Below are 19,471 nucleotides of genomic sequence, written 5' to 3' on the forward strand. Positions count from 1 at the left end.
GCACGAAGAATGTGTAAGAGTTGCTTAAGACGTAGCTGAGAGCAACTATAGGTTCATAACTGATAATTAATAACGTTTAACTAGCCATCTCCTCATTGCGCATCTCATCAATAAATTGTCATGCTCACTGTAGTATTTGAATGGAACTATAATTATCAAACGAGAGTCTTTAGTCGCCGAAGGGAATCAAGACAGGAAGAATCCAATAACTTGCCTTTTACATGACAGCTTGTTTGATAGGAATATATTTATCTTGTCTTCTTGCAAACAATTAAGAAGTTAAATGAAAAGAAATTGCATCTGGGATCTGATATGCTAATTTTGGATTGTTATATCATTCAGGACAATCTCTAAGAATTAGTCGGCGAAGGGAGCGGAACAAGTGGAGAATGAACCCCCCCCCCCCAAAAAAAAAAAAAAAAAGTAGCATAAAATGGTTTTGAAAATGGTCTTGCTTTTGGTGCTGTTTTGTTTTTAATAATAGTTGGAGACAAAACGGTGCGAAATAAATTACAAAGTTAAACTCAAATATTTCAAGATAATTAGGCATCTCCCACCAAAGTTTAGGTCTGAATAGTTTTATGTATTGGGAGATCGTCGCGAATTCTTTGTTTTTTTCTTTTTAGGTACACTGAAAAGTTTGAAGACTTTATTTTCAGTCTCAAATTCATAGTTTATATTAACACTTAATCTCCACTTTATCAATATAGGTCCATCTTAGTTAAGAGGGATCGCTTGTCGCGTTATGAAAAAGTTTATCAAAGGTGTCTTTTCGTTTGCCTAATACCACTTATTAATACCTAATTCATTTTTTGACAGATCAGAGAATTTTCTCCAACAATTTAAATGAAGAAACGTGATATGGAAGTCTTTATATGGTTTTAATAAGAAAGTAAGGTTTCAGTAATCGCAGCTGGGAGGGTGCTGTACTGACGAAATACATTTCCTTGCTATTACAGATGACCTGAATGAAAGAAAAATGTCGACAACAAATTTTAGTAGAGAAGGAACACACACCAAAACATTTCATGAACTGCTATGCTCCCCTTCTTCGATGGGGGGACTTCAACTCGAATCAGTTTCTTTCTCAGAGGTGCTAATTCTCCTCTCAATCACAACATTTCTTGGAAATTCTCTTATCCTTGTTGCCCTTCATAAAGAATCTTCCCCTCATTCACTATCCAAACTCTTGTATCGTTGTCTGGCAATAACTGACCTGTTGGTTGGTCTTATTAGCCAGCCCCTCGCTACTAGTCACTGGATGCTCGTGGTTCACGAACACTGGAGTCTTTGTCGCTATGTAAATGGCGCAGTCAACATAACAGGCCTAGCATTAAGTGGAGTGTCTTTGATGACAACGGCTGCCACAAGTGTGGACAGACTTCTCGCCCTGTTGTTGGGGCTGAGATACCGACAAATTGTAACTTTAAAGCGTACATATTTCATTGTAGCCGCCTTTTGGGTTTTCGATCTTGTTGCTTCTTTACGCATCATTTTTGATCACCGTATAACCTTACTGTACGGCTACATGATTATACCACTTTGCCTGGTCGTTTCGCTCGCCTCATATCAAAAAATTTTTCCTACTCTCGATATCATCAGGCCAGATCCAGATCCTTTTCAACAACGGCCGAACAACCTAAATGCACTGAAAATGGCCCGATACAGAAAGGCAGTATGCAGTGCACTGTGGGTGCAGTTGGCATTAGTTGTTTGTCATGCACCAATCACTACAGTGGAAATTGTAGTCGCCCATTCTTAAACATACACATCACACTTAATCATCACACGGAGAGTAGCAGTTACCTTAGTTTACCTCAACTCGACGTTAAACCCGTTTCTTTACTGCTGGAAGATTAGTGAACTAAGCCGAGCAGTAAAGCAGACAATCAGACAAGCACTTTGCTACCCATGGAGTTAGATCCTCCTCGAGTTAAAATCATATCACAATATTTCGAGTTGACCTGTAGAGTTCGTTCATTATCAGCCAACGCTCGTTGTTTACGTTATTGGATAGGAAGAAATAGGAAGCTAAATAACATAGTTGAACGAGCTGTTCTCGATCGATCGTATTTCTGATATTAATTCTCAACGAGAACTTATGTTGCTGGTGTATACCTATGGTGCATCAAAAAGGTGTTTCCTAGTGCTATTGGTTCTTTGTTTACCACCTCCCACCGACTAAATTTCCTTCACTTTCCCTTTTTTCCATTCTTGGTCGTTTTACAAAGCTTTATTCGAGTTCAGGGTTTCCTAACATACAGTGGGAATATATATATTAATTACCGGCCCTGATAGATGACAGGTTATTAAAATAGCATGCTTTTCATTCATTAAGAAAGAGATAAAAGGGAGTTTTCTTGTCGCACTATCAAACGATAATGAAACCGATGCTTTTAAGTTTGCCTTGTTGACTAACTAGAATTAATTTGTACTGACTTAACTCGAACTTTACGGCGAAAGATAGTTGTTTTGCGGCCCATATATTCTTGTTTAGTAATTGAGCTGTAGTCTGTAATCTGAATATTCAGAGAGAATTTGACCAAAAAATACTCTAGGAATTGATGTGATTGCTGCATTTGTTAGTGATTAAAACCTCTGGTATGTCCATCGGATATTCCCGCGTCAAAGAATGAAATAAGGAATCAAAAATTACAGTATATAGCGTTGGAAAAAAGAAAGAATTACGTGATCAGAAGGAAAGAATTTGGCATTGGATAAAGCCAATCGCATAGGGGTAACTGAAGGTGGGTATTAATGTTCAAACTCAACCGTCGAAGTATAACGAAGTGCATCGACGACTGTACTGGTGGTCACTTTCTATTTGTACTTTAAAAAACACTAACATATGATACCTCAATAGGCTGAACAAAGTCAACTCAACTTGGAAAAGCATCTACCTACATTTCCCTCCCTTTATTCGGAAAAGCTTCATCAACTCTAACGCCATCTCCCCTGTTCTACCATCTCATCAAGACTGGTCCAGATATGAAAATACGACCCCTTATATCTAACACTAATGGAGCAAACCAGCGTATCTCATGGCTGTTCGCCAATGCCCTTAAACCAAAGCTGAAGGACGTCCCAGCAAATCTAGAAAACAGCCTTGAGCTCAAGTGTATCCAAACCGGCGATTTTATCACCAGTAAAACGCAACCATATCCATGCAGCCTCGATATGGTATCCTTGTTCACTTCAAGACCCGTACAATAAGCCATCACCATCATCATGACCGACCCAAACGATAGAGTTTATACCCAAATACTCCATCCCACCAAACTAGAGATAATAGACCTTGTCACAGTTACGCTAAACAACATGTACTTCTTCTTTAATAGTCGAGTTTTCCGCCAGAAAGAAGGCCTACCTATAGGTTCTAACATCTTAAGCATTCTGGCCATCCTATTCATGGACAGACTAGAAACCATTGCCCTCTCCTCACACCAGTGTCTATGCTTATACTGAGGATATTTTGACGACATTTACCTCGACAACTGGTGAGAAAATGGCAGACCAATTCCACCATGCAACGAATAATCTGCAACTTAAATTGAGGTTTGAAATTGAGAAACCAGAGTTCACAGCAGTGACCTCTCACTTTCACTACTTGACTTTAAAGTCAATTTACTTTCTTCTTTATCACACGGATTAACGTAATAGAACTATAGCTTGCCGTAAGATAATTGAAATATTCTACCACAAATTCCAATTACCGTACAAACTGAACATCTATTTTCATGTCACATTCGCTATAGGAGAGTATGGAACTTACATAATATCAATAACAGCCTGATAGGAATATTCTGTAGAGTCGAATAAACTATTTTCTCACAGTAAGAAATAATAATAATTAGAAAAAGAAACAGTAAATTATCCACTGGCTTCTTATAGATACATACATAAGTACACAAAAATTTCTATACATATGTATATATATATATATATATATATATATATATTAACTAAATGGCTTATGACGATATATTCATTTTCCAACACTAAAATAAGTCAAAAACACACGCAGAAAATTATTGCTAGATACCAATTTTGCCTTTTTACATATTCTCCTTAATCAGATGGAGTTGTCATCAGCTCCCAATAAAATTTGATTACAGTGTTGAAAAAACCAGCGTTCGTTTTTCTGTTGAGTTGTAAGTTACTAAGCAAACACAGGTAGAAAGCTCAGTCAACTATAGCACAGCGCTCCGTAAAATCCTCTAAAAAGTAAAATCCTTAAAAAATTAATACTAGTCGATCTGGGACAAATTTGTTTTTAGTTACGTGAAGCTAACCAGAAATATTAACCACTTTAAAAGCTTTCCTATTAAAAATGAACCACCTTTTTATTACTACTGTCACCTACGGTGGCCCACAACTGTCACGGCAAAACAAAGTCACGGCACTACAAAGTTTACTCACGGCAAAACAAAGTTTACTCACGGCAAAACAAACTCAGGGCAAAACAAAGAAAGCGAGTTGGTCAGCGGTTGTTATTTACATGAGAGATGGTACGTCGTGTAACAGTAACACACTGCTCGCTCGAAAAACCGCCATTTTTCGAGCTCACGATGTTTTGCTCCGCGTGTGGTTCGTTAGTCTTCTATCGTTAAGGTGTGCCATACCGTCCTGTATCCCCCACATGATCCAGGTCCATGGATAATCTCAAGGATACGTTTTCTAACTGCCTCTAAAACCTCACCAGAATCATCCGCTTTAAAAAACTCCTTCTCTTGAGTTCATATGTTTTTAATCGCCTTAAAAGTGTGCTGTTACTTATTTCATGGTCATGACGCTTAGCAAGGAAATGAATGATTTCTTCATAACTAAAACTGCGTTAAAAACAATATTTGATAATGGTCTCTTCATCAATCTCCACCTCAACTTCATTGCTAGAGTCTTCTTCCTTGTCTAAACGTCAATGTACAAAAATAGAGGGATGAACACAGGCCACTTTTTCTACCTTTTAACAAGTACAACACAATACAATACAAAGAGAAAACAATATATTTGACTGACTATTTGCAGGCGTACAATATTTTCTACCTGTTGAAAAATCCTTAATTCATCATTACGAATGTTTTCTTTTTACACACAGGCTACATGCACAATCTCATTCCAGATACGTGCAAGTCAGCTAATTTGTAGCTTCTCACGCCTATCGTTATTTGGAACTAAAAGAAATGCGATTACGAACACTTAGAATTAAAAAACGTACCTCTACCACAGCTTTTACAAAAGTTTGCATCTTCATCCACTACCGAACCACATGCGAAGCAAAACGGTCAGCATTAGATTCCATCCACCAAAACCACCTCGGTCGAGAGGGACTGAGATGGAATATTTAATGACTTGCAAAACATAACCGAAGATTCTCGGAAATCCGCAAGTGATGTAGCCGAACATCCGAAGCTGTAAATCCCATGATTCTTGAGGAACAAACAGAAACAGCATAGCGAGAATTTTAAGTCGCGAACCATTGATGGTAGACATGCAGATAATTTAGGATACGTAAATTCTGTTGATGAGGCGCTTAAACTTATTGCGGAATTTGAAACAGGATTGACGACGAAGTTTTCTTTCTTTAAAGCTGTCAAAGGTTTCGGGAACATATATTTATATATATTTGATATAGCTCTTTAGCATTACAAAGCTTTGCTATCGTTATTTTGCATTCTCACTAGTTTGTCTAGTTCAAGTCCTCTGGCATGGCTTGGATGATACCACAATCGTGGAATCATTCGGGTTAATTTAATGCTTACACCTCCTTCCTCGGACAGAAGTCACAAAATACTGGGGGAAGATGCATGAGATATTTAATGAGCAAAAATTCGTTTTTTACTGGTGTGCCTTTCCCAATTTTGGGAAGGAAAGTGTTCAATTGCCAGCACGGCATAGATTGAACAGCTGGAGAGCAAAGGAAACGAAAAGATACAGAAGAAGTACTGTATATAATAATTTCTTTTTATCCTCAACCTTTGTGTTTCTGTCAACTATGGCTTGCTAATTTGAAAGGTCAAATACATGAATGGGTCATATGACATTGATCTCAGAATACTTTTATGACAAACGTGATAACAGTTCAATCTTGGCTAAATTGAAGATGGTTTAGAAGTTAACAATTGTAAGAACTTTTCACTAACATATGCTGCTGACAAAGGAGAAAATATATGCAATTCTGCATTTTTTGCATTCTATCAAGCAATCATATGTTTGCCCCTTATCACACTATGACACTTCCGTTTTGTCACATTCCAAAAAATAACTTGAGAAATACACTGTCACTCATCTTACACTGTTATATTTACCTATTACAGAAGGCTGGAAACAAAGATTTTGTTTTCAAGAAAATAAGATTTCTTGTCCAAGACACAAGGAAGTTTGACTGCGAAGCACAGATAAAAATGCGAGAAATTTTATTTTTTTCAGAGAACAAGGTAGTTCTACTCATGTATAAACAGAACAAATGCGATTTAATAAATCAGATATGCGGCATGACTCCTTTTCTTCCATCCCCACTCAAAACAAGCAAACACACCTATAGAGGTTCCAGTCTGATCTGCAAATGAAAAGGAGGAAGGTGATCACTGCAAAATTAAGCATTAGGGTTCTTATTTATAACATAATGATTATTGTATACTGATATCTAGAAATTAAGGTTGCAAGTAGCAGCCAGCTGAGTTATAGTTTGAGTTTTATCAAGTCCATTACTTTGTTAAATTTAGAGTAACCTTGACTTGAGAGAGGAAAATTGAGGAGCTGTAATATACTAATCATCAATTAGGGACCACAAAGAAAAATTTATTTATAGAGACTTTTGAAGGAGAGGGGTAAGACTTGTGACAAGCTGGCAGACATATAGATAAACTTTACTGCTAAATGGGTTACAATACAAAGTGCTCAGTATTTGGATCAGCTATGGCTCAACTTAAACTTTGCTTTAGCTTCAAGTTTAATCCTTTGTGGTTTCCTTTCTCTGTGTTTATTTTTCAAGTTATGTACACAGAAGAACACAAAAATGACAAGGAATGCTTTTGAATATCAAGAGGCTGGAATAAGCAAGAAACCAAAACTGAATTTTAAACAGTACAAAGTTAATTTGATCTTCCAATGTTATTTAATTTTAACCATAGAATTTGCTATTTAAATTTATCCCCTCCATTTTTCTGGGTATTGTGAGCAAAAACAAACAATTATCACAAAATGCATGGTATACAATGGTTTGATTCACCAATGTGGCAAAGGCCTTTCACTGTCTATCCATAAAAAGGGAAATAGTTTGTAAACTGTAAGACATTCTGCATGTTGAGTGTATACTTATTCATCCATGTGAAATTAAAGGTTACTTGAAATAAATGTGAAAGATTTATGGGATTTTCAGACCCCTGATAACAATTACTAATGTGCTGATTTGTTGTACTTAAAGGTTATGATTTTGGCGGAAATAGTGGAAGAAATTTCTGGACCTGGAATTTTGTTGCAAATGTTTGTTTAAATCAGTTTAAGTCAGTTAAAAACTCTCCTGTTTCACGATTACATGATTACCACACCAGAACCTTTTGTATTCTATATTATGCACCATGTTATGATTATGGTTTCAATAATAAAAGGTGCTGACTCAAGAACTTTCCAAAATATCTCTACATACAAAGAAATAGATTGTGGTTATGTACTCCAAATAGCAGGTCACATCAGTCTTCTGTAAGGAAGTAGCAGAAATTTCTGTGGTGGTTTTGGTGGATGGAGAGAAACATCCACCAAAACCACTTTATTCTATGTGTTAAGAGTTATGATAATCATTATGAACGTTTGGTCGGTCAGCAATTGTGCACCATAAAAAATAATTAGCCAGAGCACTAACTGATAATTAGTGGTATAAATCTTTTGTCTCCCTGAACATCTAACAATGGCTATAGATAAAATTTAAAAAATATATTGTTGATGGTTTTGGTCAAAGTTTTGGTGGATGTTCCCTAATGACATCCACCAAAACTACTTAACATCTAAGCACCTTTTAAATACGTGAAATATCTGCATAAAATTGCGTAAAATGTTTTATAATACTACAATCGAACAATAAATTAATACTTACCATTTCTTTAGTAAAAAGTTTTGACGCAATTTCCCAAACAAATAATACACTTGGGTCATCGGGATAAGTCGGCATGTTGTCGTAGCTTCGTAATTTTTTCCCATCATTCCATCTCAGTCCCTCTCGACCAAGGTGGTTTTGGTGGATGGAATCTAATGCTAACCAAGCAAAACATCGTGAGCTCGAAAAATGGCGGTTATTTGAGCGAGTGTGTTACTGTTACACGACGTACCATTTCAAATGCAAATAACAACCGCTGACCAACTCGTTTTCTTTGTTTTGCCGTGAGTTAATTTTGTTTTGGCGTGAATTATTGGTGTTTTGCCGTGACAGTTCTAGGCCACCGTAGTCGCCGAACGGCTTTTGTTTGCAGCGCTTCATGTACAATTAGCAATGGGAAAGTCTAATAACCCCTACCATACCTATACTGGTCCGTTCTTCCTCCCTGGGGCACCTGCCCTCCCCCTCCATAATATCCATGATCCCTGGGGTAAAGTTGTGCATTATTTTGGCTTCCGTAATTTGGCCCATACTGCTGACCATATGCGGGCACTGATTGGTTGTATCTAGCGTCGCCACTGCTGGGCGGTTGATATGGAGAATAGACATATGACGGTCCCTGATTGTGACCATAGTTACCCCCGTAGCTTCCTTGCTGTTTGTAAGAAAGTCCATAACCATTGCCCCTATTCTGAGGCCCAGAGTCGTACGTTCCTTGGGGGCGCCAATGGTTACTGTACCCCTTGCGAGGACCACCGCCATAATCTCTGCATTGGTCTCCTGGTCTTGCGTGTCCCAGGGGAGGACCAAAATCATTGTAGGGTCTCCCAGATACTCCTTGGCTCCCCGGTGGATGAACACGACCAGGCACATTGCTTGAGCCATCTCTCGCATGGTAATTTCCCTGGAAACCTCCACGATCATTATGAGCTGGGTATTGACCTTGTGATCCTCTTGGCAAAGGCACAGAAGGTCCTTGCTGGTCGTTACGGTATCGCTTGACATCCGAGGATGAACTTTTATCCTCATTTGGCTTTCGTTTATTCTCATTTTCCTTGAAAGCCTTTCCTTCAGACTGAAACTCGGCTACAAGACGTTCAGAATTATTTTTGTCTTCTTCAATATACCACACTTCCTCAAAAATCTCACCGACTTCAGGTAGCACAAAGTTCGCTTTCATCTCCATGACCGCCGATTCAGGGACAACCTTGCCTTCCTCCTCCTCTCTCTTCAAAGCTCGCTCTTTCAAAACTTCGTTGGTGTTGATAACAACAGCCGCAATCCTGCGGCACTCACGGAAGTTATTCATCTTTCTTCTCCGTGCATTGAAGTACACATTAGTCTGATCCAGGATATAATTGCGATTCTTCAACTCGGCAATTTTTAATGTTTTATTCAGGATGTCAGTAGCTTGTTTAATGAGCGCATCCCACCGTCCGTGATAATTCCGTTTGCGCGTCAAACCCATAACTTTCATCCTGTCCATGATAGAGTTTGTCCCAAGGATGCAGTACTTCTTCTCTGGATGGTCACGGGCGTATTTCTCGGCCCAGACGGTTTTTCCAGCCGCAGGTAGGCCTACCATCATGATAACTTCACAAGCGCTCCTTGACACCGGACCTGCTGAGCCACGTTGCAAACATTGTGGTGGTAGTCTTGAGATGAAGCTAAATCCCTGGAGAGGTGGAAAGTATGGTTCATACTGGCCAAAATTGACCGTAAGGCGCATGTTCTTAACGGTGATATGAGGGAAAAACGCCTTTCCACTTGCTTCAGCACCAAGACGGAAAGCAACACCAAGGTATTTTCCATTTTTGGTGAAAAGCACAACTCTCGGATTAGAATCGAGGTTGATACAGCAGCAAATAGTGTCATTAGTAGAGTATGGCTCACCATAGTCAAAAAACTTGTTGTCTACAGAAACTTTGCCAGTGCCACCATAACCGTAAGACAACTTGTCTTCTCCGACCTAAACAGTGCAACATGATAAAAGTCAGACATGGTTTGAGACTACTCTGGTTTACAGATTTAATGAATGTAACCGAAGAAGTTATCAAGAGGGGCTCTTGATTTAAATGTGTCCAGAAAGGTTCAGGGTAATTTAGAGACACGTGTCTACCGTAAACCTACCCACACCGACAAATACCTCGCTTTCGATTTTCACCACCCTATTTGCCATAAAACGTCTGTAGCCAAAACTTTACTTAGGAGGGCTGTCTGCCATCTCACTCGATTCGAAGGCTAAGGAGAGGAAATATGTTTCCAATGTCATAAAGGCAAATGGCTATACAAAAACCTTTCTCCGTAACTGCCAAAAACCAGTTACAACTAGTAACGCTCTTGATGAAAGGGAATCAGCGAATGGTTTTGCTGTTATTCCTTACATTCAGGGTGTTACGGAACCCATCAAGAGAATTTTGAATAGCCACAACGTTAAAGTTGCGCAAAAACCTTTTCAGACTTTGGGGCATATTTTCGCCAAACCTAAGGATCCTGTCATGAAAGAACAACGAACCGACGCCAATTATTCTATTCCTTGCAATGACTGTGACAACGAATACATCGGACAGACCAACGTCAGTTTAGTACACGGTTAAAAGAGCACCAAAAAGCGGTTTTCCTTTACAAAAAGGAAAATTCAGCTTTATCGGAGCACACATGCCTAACTAACCATACAATTGGGTGGGATAATTCTAAAATTATCACCACTAATCGGTGTTACCACCAGCGCCTTTGTTTGGAGGCTTGGCATATTAACTCCGCCCACGCTCCTTTAAATCGTGACGATGGCGGTTTGCTTCATGACGCCTATTTACACCTCGTCAGAAAAAGGCCGCTAATTAGTGATCATATAAAAGGACCTCTTGTTGCAGAGTTTAGATCACCCCTGATGAAGGCACTAGACAGGAGTGTCGAAACGTTGGGTCTATGAATTGTAACTTCTTCGGTTACATTCATTAAATCTGTAAACCAGAGTAGCATCAAACCATGTCTGATTGTCCACCTGGTTGCCGTGTGAACTTTAATATATGATAAAAGTTATTTTGTTGACCAAATCATATTATAAGTCAACTTTCATGAGAGAAGTGCACTTAACCCCTGTTGTTTATTGTATATCATATATGTTGTATATAGTACAGGTGAAGAAACGAATTTACCGTTAGTAATGATTCGATTTTGCGCCTGGACGCTTATTTAATTCAGGTGCCACAAGGGAGGGTGCTTATTAGGGGCAAGGTGCTCATTTCTCTTGAAAAACAGCAGAATGTGCAGAAGAAAGCTTGGATATTTATTTGAAAAGAATCGAAAAGACTGGAAAACAGACTTGTTGTCCATGGATCCTTCCTGGATAAATTCAGCATATTTTGGCTTTAAATTATTTTTTCAAAAAATAACTTTAAGAAGGAAAAAATCATGAATAACAGTAACCTGCAGGTTTGCTTCATCTACAGACCATCCAACCCTCACAACATGTGGATTTGTTTCTGTTCCTGGCACTGTTACTGGCAATTTTTCTAGCACACGAACTTCAAAGCATACCTGCAAATCATAAAAAAGATGACAGTAGGAACTTAAAGCAAGGTGAAGCACTGTACTTATTACTTGACAATGAACAAGCTATGTAACATGCATTACAAGAAGTCTCAGCCACATGGCATATTATCCACCAGGACAAGGCACACCTGTCAGGTTGTGATGAACCAAAAGGAATTCTTCTAATGAGACAGAATCATTTTCAACAAAAATCAGTCTGGCCTTTACAATTTTTCCTCCCTTTAGTTATTAAAAATCACTCCTGCATTTGTTTAAATCTCTTTAACAACATTTATTTGGTATTTTGACAATAGAAATCTGCGATAAAATATTATAGAGCATAACACGACGACATTTAATATCATACGATACAATATCATACAATATCACACAAATCACATTTTTAAATGTGATTTGTGTGATTCAAATTACATCGGATATACGACGCGCCATTTGTTTCAACGCATTGCTGATCATCGATACTCTGCCATTGGTCGCCACCTGAGAGATGCCCATGGGAACATTGACTTACTCAATGAGAGCCAGTTTAGAATGCTTAAAAAATGTGGCACGAAATGGGATTGTCTTGTTTATGAAATGCTGTACATAAGAACAATAAGGCCCAATTTAAACACCCAGAGCGATTCCATTAGGGCCAAACTCTTTGTTTAACTTTTAACGCTTTGTAATTTATTCACCGCTTCATTATATATATACGAGATTTTATTATTTCAGTTTACTTGATAATGACGTTCTGGAAACGTAGAAACGTCATGTTATGCTTTATAATATTTTATCGCAGATTTTTATTGTCAAATGTTTTACCAAATCTTTACTTATTTGGTGTTTTGACTTAATAATTATCATTTTGTTCCATTTAACAAATCGACAATAGTCAAAGTATCATTAAGTCCATTCTGATTATTACAAACTCATGCTATGGGATATAGATATCACACTGTCAATCAGGCAAAGCTTAGTTGAGCGTTGACTGTCAATAGACAAATTTTATCAGGGCAAGAGTTAACACATTCTATGAGTCTTGCATTCAGCTAACAATCTGATTGCTCTTTGCGAGAAAGAAAACCCTTAGCTCACCATTAACTGTTGAGTGATATGGAAAGGTTTTCGTGTAGCACTACATGATTTAAAAACTGTTATTAGCATTGTTTTAAATAAGCAAATGACTATATGCATAATGATCAATCAATCAGTAAACTTTATTAAATCACTGGCAATTGATTAGCTATTAAAAAAAGGATCAAACCATTTTATATATTAATTATAATCAATGTGACTGACTAGGAAGCACTAGGAGTATTTAGCCCTTGGCCAGATCCTAGCAGTATAAATTCAGTGTTGGTCATATTTAGAGTAAGTTTGTTTGTGTTTAACCAAGTATGCACATGATTCAAAGTTGCCTACATCATTATCTGGAAATGTGATATGCATGTAATTTGCCTAAATACTTGATTCACAGTTTGAAAAACAATTGGAAAGTCATTTATGTATAATGAGAGTACAAGTGGACCGAGGATGGTCCCCTGAAGGACACCCCAGGTTAATACATGCCTGTTAGATAAGGACCCACTAACTGAGCATTGTTATATGCAATTCTCCAAATACAACTGAAACCAATAAGTGAATTCGCAGATATACCATAAAGGTCAAGCTTACATAGAGGAGTGTTTTGCTAAACAGTAACAAGAGCTTTCTTTAGATCTAGAAAAATAACCGCAATGAGGTATGGCGTTATAGGGAAATCTTGCCGCCAATAAATTAATTCATACCAACTGACTAGACCTCCAACTACATCCTTCACACATTGACATTTCGATATGTGATCGGATATTCCCTTAGGATGTCCAGACACAATTAAGAATTCTCAAAATAACAGAAGTCCACCGAGTTTCCGGCAATTTTATGGGTATCCTGCACATATATATATACCTTTCCAAATAAATCAATCTTTTTACCTTGCCAGTCCGCACACCGTGAGTTGCCCTCGCTCCAGCCCACATATATTCAAAACCATCCTGGTGCAAACTGGATCCTGTCACACCACCGGGCTCAACTACAAAGTTCAGGTCACTGTTATAATCATCCAAAACAATGCGAGGTGCGTATGAGTTATTCTCAGCCAGGTTACTGTTGTGGCCTCCATGATGTCCATCATACTGGTTGTACGATCCATGCTGGCCGTAGTTCTGATTGTATTCTTGCTGATACATGACTAGAAAACGCCAAAACAAAGGATCAAACCAATTTCGTAGCGCCTAGAAGATCCAAGAACGATTAAAGAAAGTCAATATGGCGGCTTTGTCTGATATACTCCGATGCGCACAGCGGTCAAACAACGCGCATGCACGTGAGTTTGAAAATATCAAGAGGGGTGTAGCATAAAGTTAATAAGGTCGGGAAAAGGAGATTAATTTAAACTCCAAACTATTCTAAAGCGTAAGACAAATGGAAAAAGATTTTGGAGAAAAGATTAACTCTTGTTTTTATGTTATAGTGCGATATCCCAACTGTTGTTAAACGCGGACGCTTCGTTTCGGTGATAAAGGAAAACCACAAAACCTTCTTCCACACTACTTGCTGCACTGTCTACTGTCCGCTATAAACATAGACCTGTGATCGTTACAAATATCTCGTGTGTTTCTAGTTCTCCCTGTTTTTCACACATTTTCTTCGGCGTTTACCGGCAACTCCATTAAGAACACAGCAAAGAATAACTACAGCCAGCCGACGGCCAAGTTCACGGACGACTTCATCACGCCGCCGTGCAGAGTGTTAAAAAAGGCACGAAAGTATAAACTAACGCATAGTGGGTAAAGTCCAGAACAATATTGTGTATTAGTCTTGGCCTTAGAAACTTCGAACTTTCCCTAGAAACTGCGGAAAACAACGTCTCACTTAGTTCTTCATGATTACTGTTATGACATTATTCCCTATGGTGCGCATGTGCAATCATTTTGACCGCTGTGTTAGTCCCATGAACCATTGGGAGCCCTGACCAATAGCAAAGGCGGAATTTTTGAAATCTGACAACTGTAAACTGCTAAAAAGCAGAGAGGAGTTACTACTATCACAGCACTGAGACCATTTTGCGCCTCTTTTTCGAACATGGGCGACCTCTCTACGCCAGTGAGCCAAAGATTTGGAAGTCGCTTATGCGAGGAGGCCGAAATGTCACCCTACAGTGAGTCTCCTTTCATGATTCCTCCATCTCCTTTCATGACACGACTCGGTCATGGCACGGGTGTTTCGGTTTATCGATTCAAACGCGAACCGAGCAACAACAGCATTAGATCGCCTTGGGCCGTGAAAAAAGTAAATAAGAAGGCAAGATCAGGGATAAGCGAACGACTCGCTCTAGAAGCAAGCATTTTGAGACAACTGAAGCATCCAAATATTGTCGGTTTTCGTGCCATCTCGGGGAGTGTGGATGGCGATCTCTGCCTTGCAATGGAAGACTGCGAGAGAGCTCTCGAAGACATTGTCGAAGAAAAAGCGTATCTGGAAGAAGATTTCACTTACGATGAAATGCTGAAAGTTTCTTGGTCTGTTGCCAATGCCTTGAGTTATATACACAACGAAAAAAAGATCCTCCATGGCGATATCAAAAGTGGTAATGTTCTTATAAGGGGTGATTTTGAGGCTGTCAAACTGTGCGATTTTGGAGTGGCGCTGTGGTTGAATGATGATCTGAGCGGACTGAAAAATCCTGGAGGTAGATACATCGGCACAGAGCCGTGGAAATGTAAGGAAGCTTTGAAGGGGGGAGTTATCACAGATAAGGCAGACATCTTTGCTTATGGTTTATTAATCTGGGAGATGCTAGCTTTGAATGTACCTCATGTGGACTTGCTTGCAGGTTAGTGAGACAAAATGTAATGAGTTTTGCTTCATCCAAACTTTTGGAAGTAAAATTTGGACCTTTTTTTTCGCTGTAACTTTACAATCAATAAGCCGAACTGTTTTTTCAACTCGCCCTTCTTGCCCATTGGATTTGTAATACTACTCTGACCTTGATGCTCGGTTCAAAGCACCTCCATTTAGGAGCATAAGACAAGTTTAAGGGTTATCCAAACTTACGATCATAACTTTCCATTTTTTCTCTTGGAAAGATCTCCATATAAACCCATATTGTTTGAACACAAAACTACAGTCCCAAATACAATCTATAGTTTTTGCCATAATGGGCTTGGCGGAAATCTTGCCCATTTGTTTCCTAGGTGGAAAACAACTTGGCAGAATTAAAACTATTTAATCGCTTTTAACGTCCACCAATAAAATAAGAAAAGGGAATTGCACATTTTTATAAAAAAAACTCCTAGGTAGCTGATTTTAAGTTTAGTTACTCTGAACACCATTTCTTTACAATGTTCCGTATGCATGTACTGAAAGTTACACCATCTGTGGGTTAAGTTACACACACCCCCTCTTTAAGAGGAAAACCTCAGTGGAAATATTTTTCATTCAAGAGAAGTTGACTGCCATTTCATTTTAGAACTGCTTAAATGGTGAAATTTAAAATATTTTATATCAAGCCCAGTCATGGATTTTTGGAATGAGGAGACCCTAAATTTTTTAAAATATAGTAATCTGATAGTTGACTTTACAGAAAATGGCAAATAGAGGCTGTTTATTTTTATCTAGTGAAAAGTGGGTGAAAATAGCTGGCAAGCTGTAAGATCTAAAATGATTTAAGTAAGACACAATTATTCCCAAAATCTCACCAGGGGAACAAAACTAATAGAATTCAACACAAAGGTAAACCTGCAGATAAGAATATTTCCAAAATGGATGTACATCGTAAACAAGAGCAAGTAACAATTTTGTTATGGACTTTGTGTAATGTCCGTAACAAAAAGAGTCTTTTTTTGCTTTTCTCGAAAATAAAATTCATTTTTTTGTAAGCTTAGCTCCTTTTTTGTTTTTAGGGGCCCAAACTTAAGTGCAGTAAATTATCAAAATCCTGGAAAAACACTGAAAAAAATGAAGCCCACTTTATGTTGCAGACATTATGTTATGGACATTACATTATGGACGTTACCTTACAGACATTATGGCTGCATGGCTTTTATTATAGTAATTCTTTTGGGAGGAATAAATGCTATATACAAACCAGTTTTGTTCAAATTTATCACATCCAAGTTTACGGTGCTTTTAACTAAACACTAATAACAATAACCATAACAACAACTACATACATAACATTAGCAACACTATGGTAACATGAGGAGTATAAATTTTCAAAAAGTTTAAGTCCAACTGTGAATTAAGTTTACTGAAAGACATATGTTCAGAGTCGGTACTTTTTTTAAAAATATCCATAAGAACAAATTTGAAAAAAAAATGCAATGTTTCAGAAATTTAGCTTAAAAAAAGTAATACTTCAACTTTCAAAGGCCATTGCACTGGTAATGACTGTCTTCATACTACAGCAAAAATTGTTAATTCATACTGTTCATTGCAGTGTAACTTTCTGAAATAGTGTCAACTGGCTTATTAAGAGTCAATGGATGGTGCTCTGACAAGAAGTTCAGAACAATACAATTTCAGTAATTAATGCAATGTTTAACTACTGCAATCTGTGGTTAGTTGGTTTAGTAATTTGAAAACATTTTTATTGTGTACTATCTGTAACAAAAGTTGTCTACCATCCGCAACAACAAGTTTTTACCTCAAACTTTAAATCTAATTACAGAATAAGGGATACAACTAAATTTTAAAAAGTCATGGAGCAGCTTTGTTCTTATTATTATTGATTTTTGTCTGAATAGTCAATTCACAGGGAAAAAAGTGTCAAATGAACACATAAAATTATAGGTTGACTTTTTTGTAATGTCTGTAATAGAGTTCAAAACAAAAACATTGGGAGCCTTTGGTAAAGAAAGGAAAGTTTCTTTTCTGCTGATAATCTGGTACCCTGTGAGGATTTTTTGTACAATTATAAATTAAAAACTGTGTAATATAAATTTTGTTAAGGAAATTTGTTTCCAAAAAATTGGTCTCTGAATGTAATACCTGTAACATGGAATTGCCCTTTACAATGTTCCGTATACATGTACCTGTACTGAAAGTTACATGTACATCTGATCATCTCTGGGTTCAACACCCCACCCCCTCCCCTCTTTAAGAGGAAAACATCAGTGGAAATACTGTTAATTCCAGAGAAGTTGATATTTTTTTTTGTTTTTGTTTTTTTTTTGTGGTGGCCATAATTAAAAACACACTATCACTAAATGATCAGAAAATCATGAAAGCAAAAGAAATGATGAACTGGTTAGATGAAAGATGTAATGAAATTGATGGTTGGCAAATTAACTGATAACTTTTTTTCCAAGGTTGTAAAATCTACATGAATACTGGTACCTAGGACTAATGGTTTTTTGGCATGGTTACCTAATGTTGAAATTTTGGGGACATTAAACTCTTAACTTAAACTACTCTGTGTAAGTGATATGACTTGACTCAACTGTAGGGCTAGAAATCAAATGATAGACAATGATAGACAAATCTGAAAAATGTCAGAAGAGGACTAGATTTTGTTCACAAAATTTTGACCACACCCTGGTTTTGAATAAGTTTATTCCTCCGATGTTGCAAAGTTCCATAATGTACATGTTTATTGTCATTTTTTTGTTTATTTATTTGTTTTTGGTTTTGTTTTGTTTATTTCAGACAGCGATGAAGAAACTGACACAGGGTTGACCAGTGATGATGAGGAGGATGATGGTGCGTGTGACACAGAGGAATACCTGGCAGCTTTAGGGACACGTCCCCCATTACCTGCCAAGTTTGAAAATGCAAATTCAATGCTTCCAGTCATTGAATTATTTCACTGCTGCACCTTTGAAGACCCTAAAGAGAGACCAAGTGCTAAAGACATTGTGGCAGCTCTCAAACCTGAGATCTTGGCTAATGATATCACAATTTCAGAGTAAAGGGTAAAAAAGGAAAACATGTTTTGCCTGTAATAAATATAAACTTTTAAAGGACTAGTAATCATTTTTTTAATGCACAAAATTTTTGTGGGATGACATAACACTGTAGATACTGTAGTGCATTATTACATGATGACTAGAGGAGAATGAAACTCATCTGGAAGCATTTATTTGATGTTAGATTTCATAGTCGGACGCTTTTCATTTAAAATATAGTAAATATAGTAAATTGTAATAGACACAAGTTATTTATATTGAGTATGGTCTGTTGGCCTATATCGAATGCACAACAAGAGCAGAATTGTCTAAACAAACAACTGTTTTGCTAGTACAGAAAGGCTCTAAATTAAACACAAGTGCCAAATGTAGAGAGTAAATAGGACTATAGTGTTAATAATTAAATAACTAGATGGTCATTTATGGCATCTCAAACTCAAAAAAAGATAACAAAGTTATTGGAAAGTGTTTAGACTGCTTTGTAAGCTATCACATGAAGAAACAGGTGAAAAAAATACTTCTATGGTGCATTGAGTAGTTTTTTTCAGAACCCTTTAACCTCCAAGATCTGATTGTTAATTCTCCCCTCTAGCTGCTACTTATATCCTTCTGAATTTGGTGTCAGCTTGAGAAAACAACTTCAACCTGACAAGATTGAATATCCTCATGACCTGTAAGCTGGATAATGTTAACTTATTAGAGGGATAAGTTACTTATTAATCATTTCTGGGAGTTAAAGGGTTAAAGATGTAAATGACAAAACCTCATGGAAATCTGTAGTCTAGTTTTCTGGAACATAGAAGAGAATAGAAAAAAGAAGTCAGAACAATATAGGGTAAAATGAAGATTTTTCCCTTCTGTAACCATTACTTGACTTTTGGATGAATGTTTAAAGATG

The 19,471-nt window shown here is 37.5% G+C and overlaps 2 protein-coding genes and 1 long non-coding RNA gene across 3 annotated transcripts; 1 reads left to right on the forward strand and 2 right to left on the reverse strand.

Annotated features, from left to right (window-relative positions):
• Positions 1-6,390: 6,390 nt before the first annotated feature.
• On the reverse strand, positions 6,391-8,230 carry LOC149037669 (uncharacterized). Its single transcript, XR_016181230.1, has 2 exons — positions 8,090-8,230; positions 6,391-6,556 (listed from the first exon to the last, which is right to left on the reverse strand). It is a non-coding gene; the product is annotated as an uncharacterized LOC149037669 (long non-coding RNA).
• A 32-nt stretch (positions 8,231-8,262) lies between these two features.
• Positions 8,263-14,045, reverse strand: LOC113684193 (heterogeneous nuclear ribonucleoprotein U-like protein 1). Its single transcript, XM_027201530.2, has 3 exons — positions 13,600-14,045; positions 11,519-11,629; positions 8,263-10,058 (listed from the first exon to the last, which is right to left on the reverse strand). The coding sequence occupies exons 1-3, from the start codon at positions 13,852-13,854 to the stop codon at positions 8,493-8,495; spliced, it is 1,932 nt and encodes a 643-aa protein (XP_027057331.2). The 5' UTR covers positions 13,855-14,045; the 3' UTR covers positions 8,263-8,492.
• A 514-nt stretch (positions 14,046-14,559) lies between these two features.
• Positions 14,560-19,436, forward strand: LOC113684191 (lymphokine-activated killer T-cell-originated protein kinase). The gene is made up of 2 exons (XM_089187932.1): positions 14,560-15,500; positions 18,314-19,436. Exons 1-2 carry the CDS (start codon positions 14,750-14,752, stop codon positions 18,574-18,576), a joined length of 1,014 nt encoding a protein of 337 aa, XP_089044058.1. The 5' UTR covers positions 14,560-14,749; the 3' UTR covers positions 18,577-19,436.
• Positions 19,437-19,471: the final 35 nt, after the last annotated feature.

The sequence above is a fragment of the Pocillopora damicornis genome, chromosome 11 (genome assembly GCF_964200805.1).
Source record: "Pocillopora damicornis chromosome 11, jaPocDami1.2, whole genome shotgun sequence".
Classification (NCBI taxonomy): domain Eukaryota; kingdom Metazoa; phylum Cnidaria; class Anthozoa; order Scleractinia; family Pocilloporidae; genus Pocillopora; species Pocillopora damicornis.

What these genes read in the sequence shown, in the direction of transcription:
- LOC113684191 (XM_089187932.1), top strand. Translation starts at nt 14,750, where the DNA reads ATGGGCGACCTCTCTACGCCAGTGAGCCAAAGATTTGGAAGTCGCTTA. An exon ending in TCATGTGGACTTGCTTGCAG is followed by an intron (nt 15,501 to 18,313) that starts GTTAGTGAGACA and finishes TGTTTATTTCAG; the next exon opens with ACAGCGATGAAGAAACTGAC.
- LOC113684193 (XM_027201530.2), bottom strand. Translation starts at nt 13,854, where the DNA reads ATGTATCAGCAAGAATACAATCAGAACTACGGCCAGCATGGATCGTAC. An exon ending in ACGGTGTGCGGACTGGCAAG is followed by an intron (nt 11,630 to 13,599) that starts GTAAAAAGATTG and finishes TATGATTTGCAG; the next exon opens with GTATGCTTTGAAGTTCGTGT. An exon ending in TAGATGAAGCAAACCTGCAG is followed by an intron (nt 10,059 to 11,518) that starts GTTACTGTTATT and finishes TGCACTGTTTAG; the next exon opens with GTCGGAGAAGACAAGTTGTC.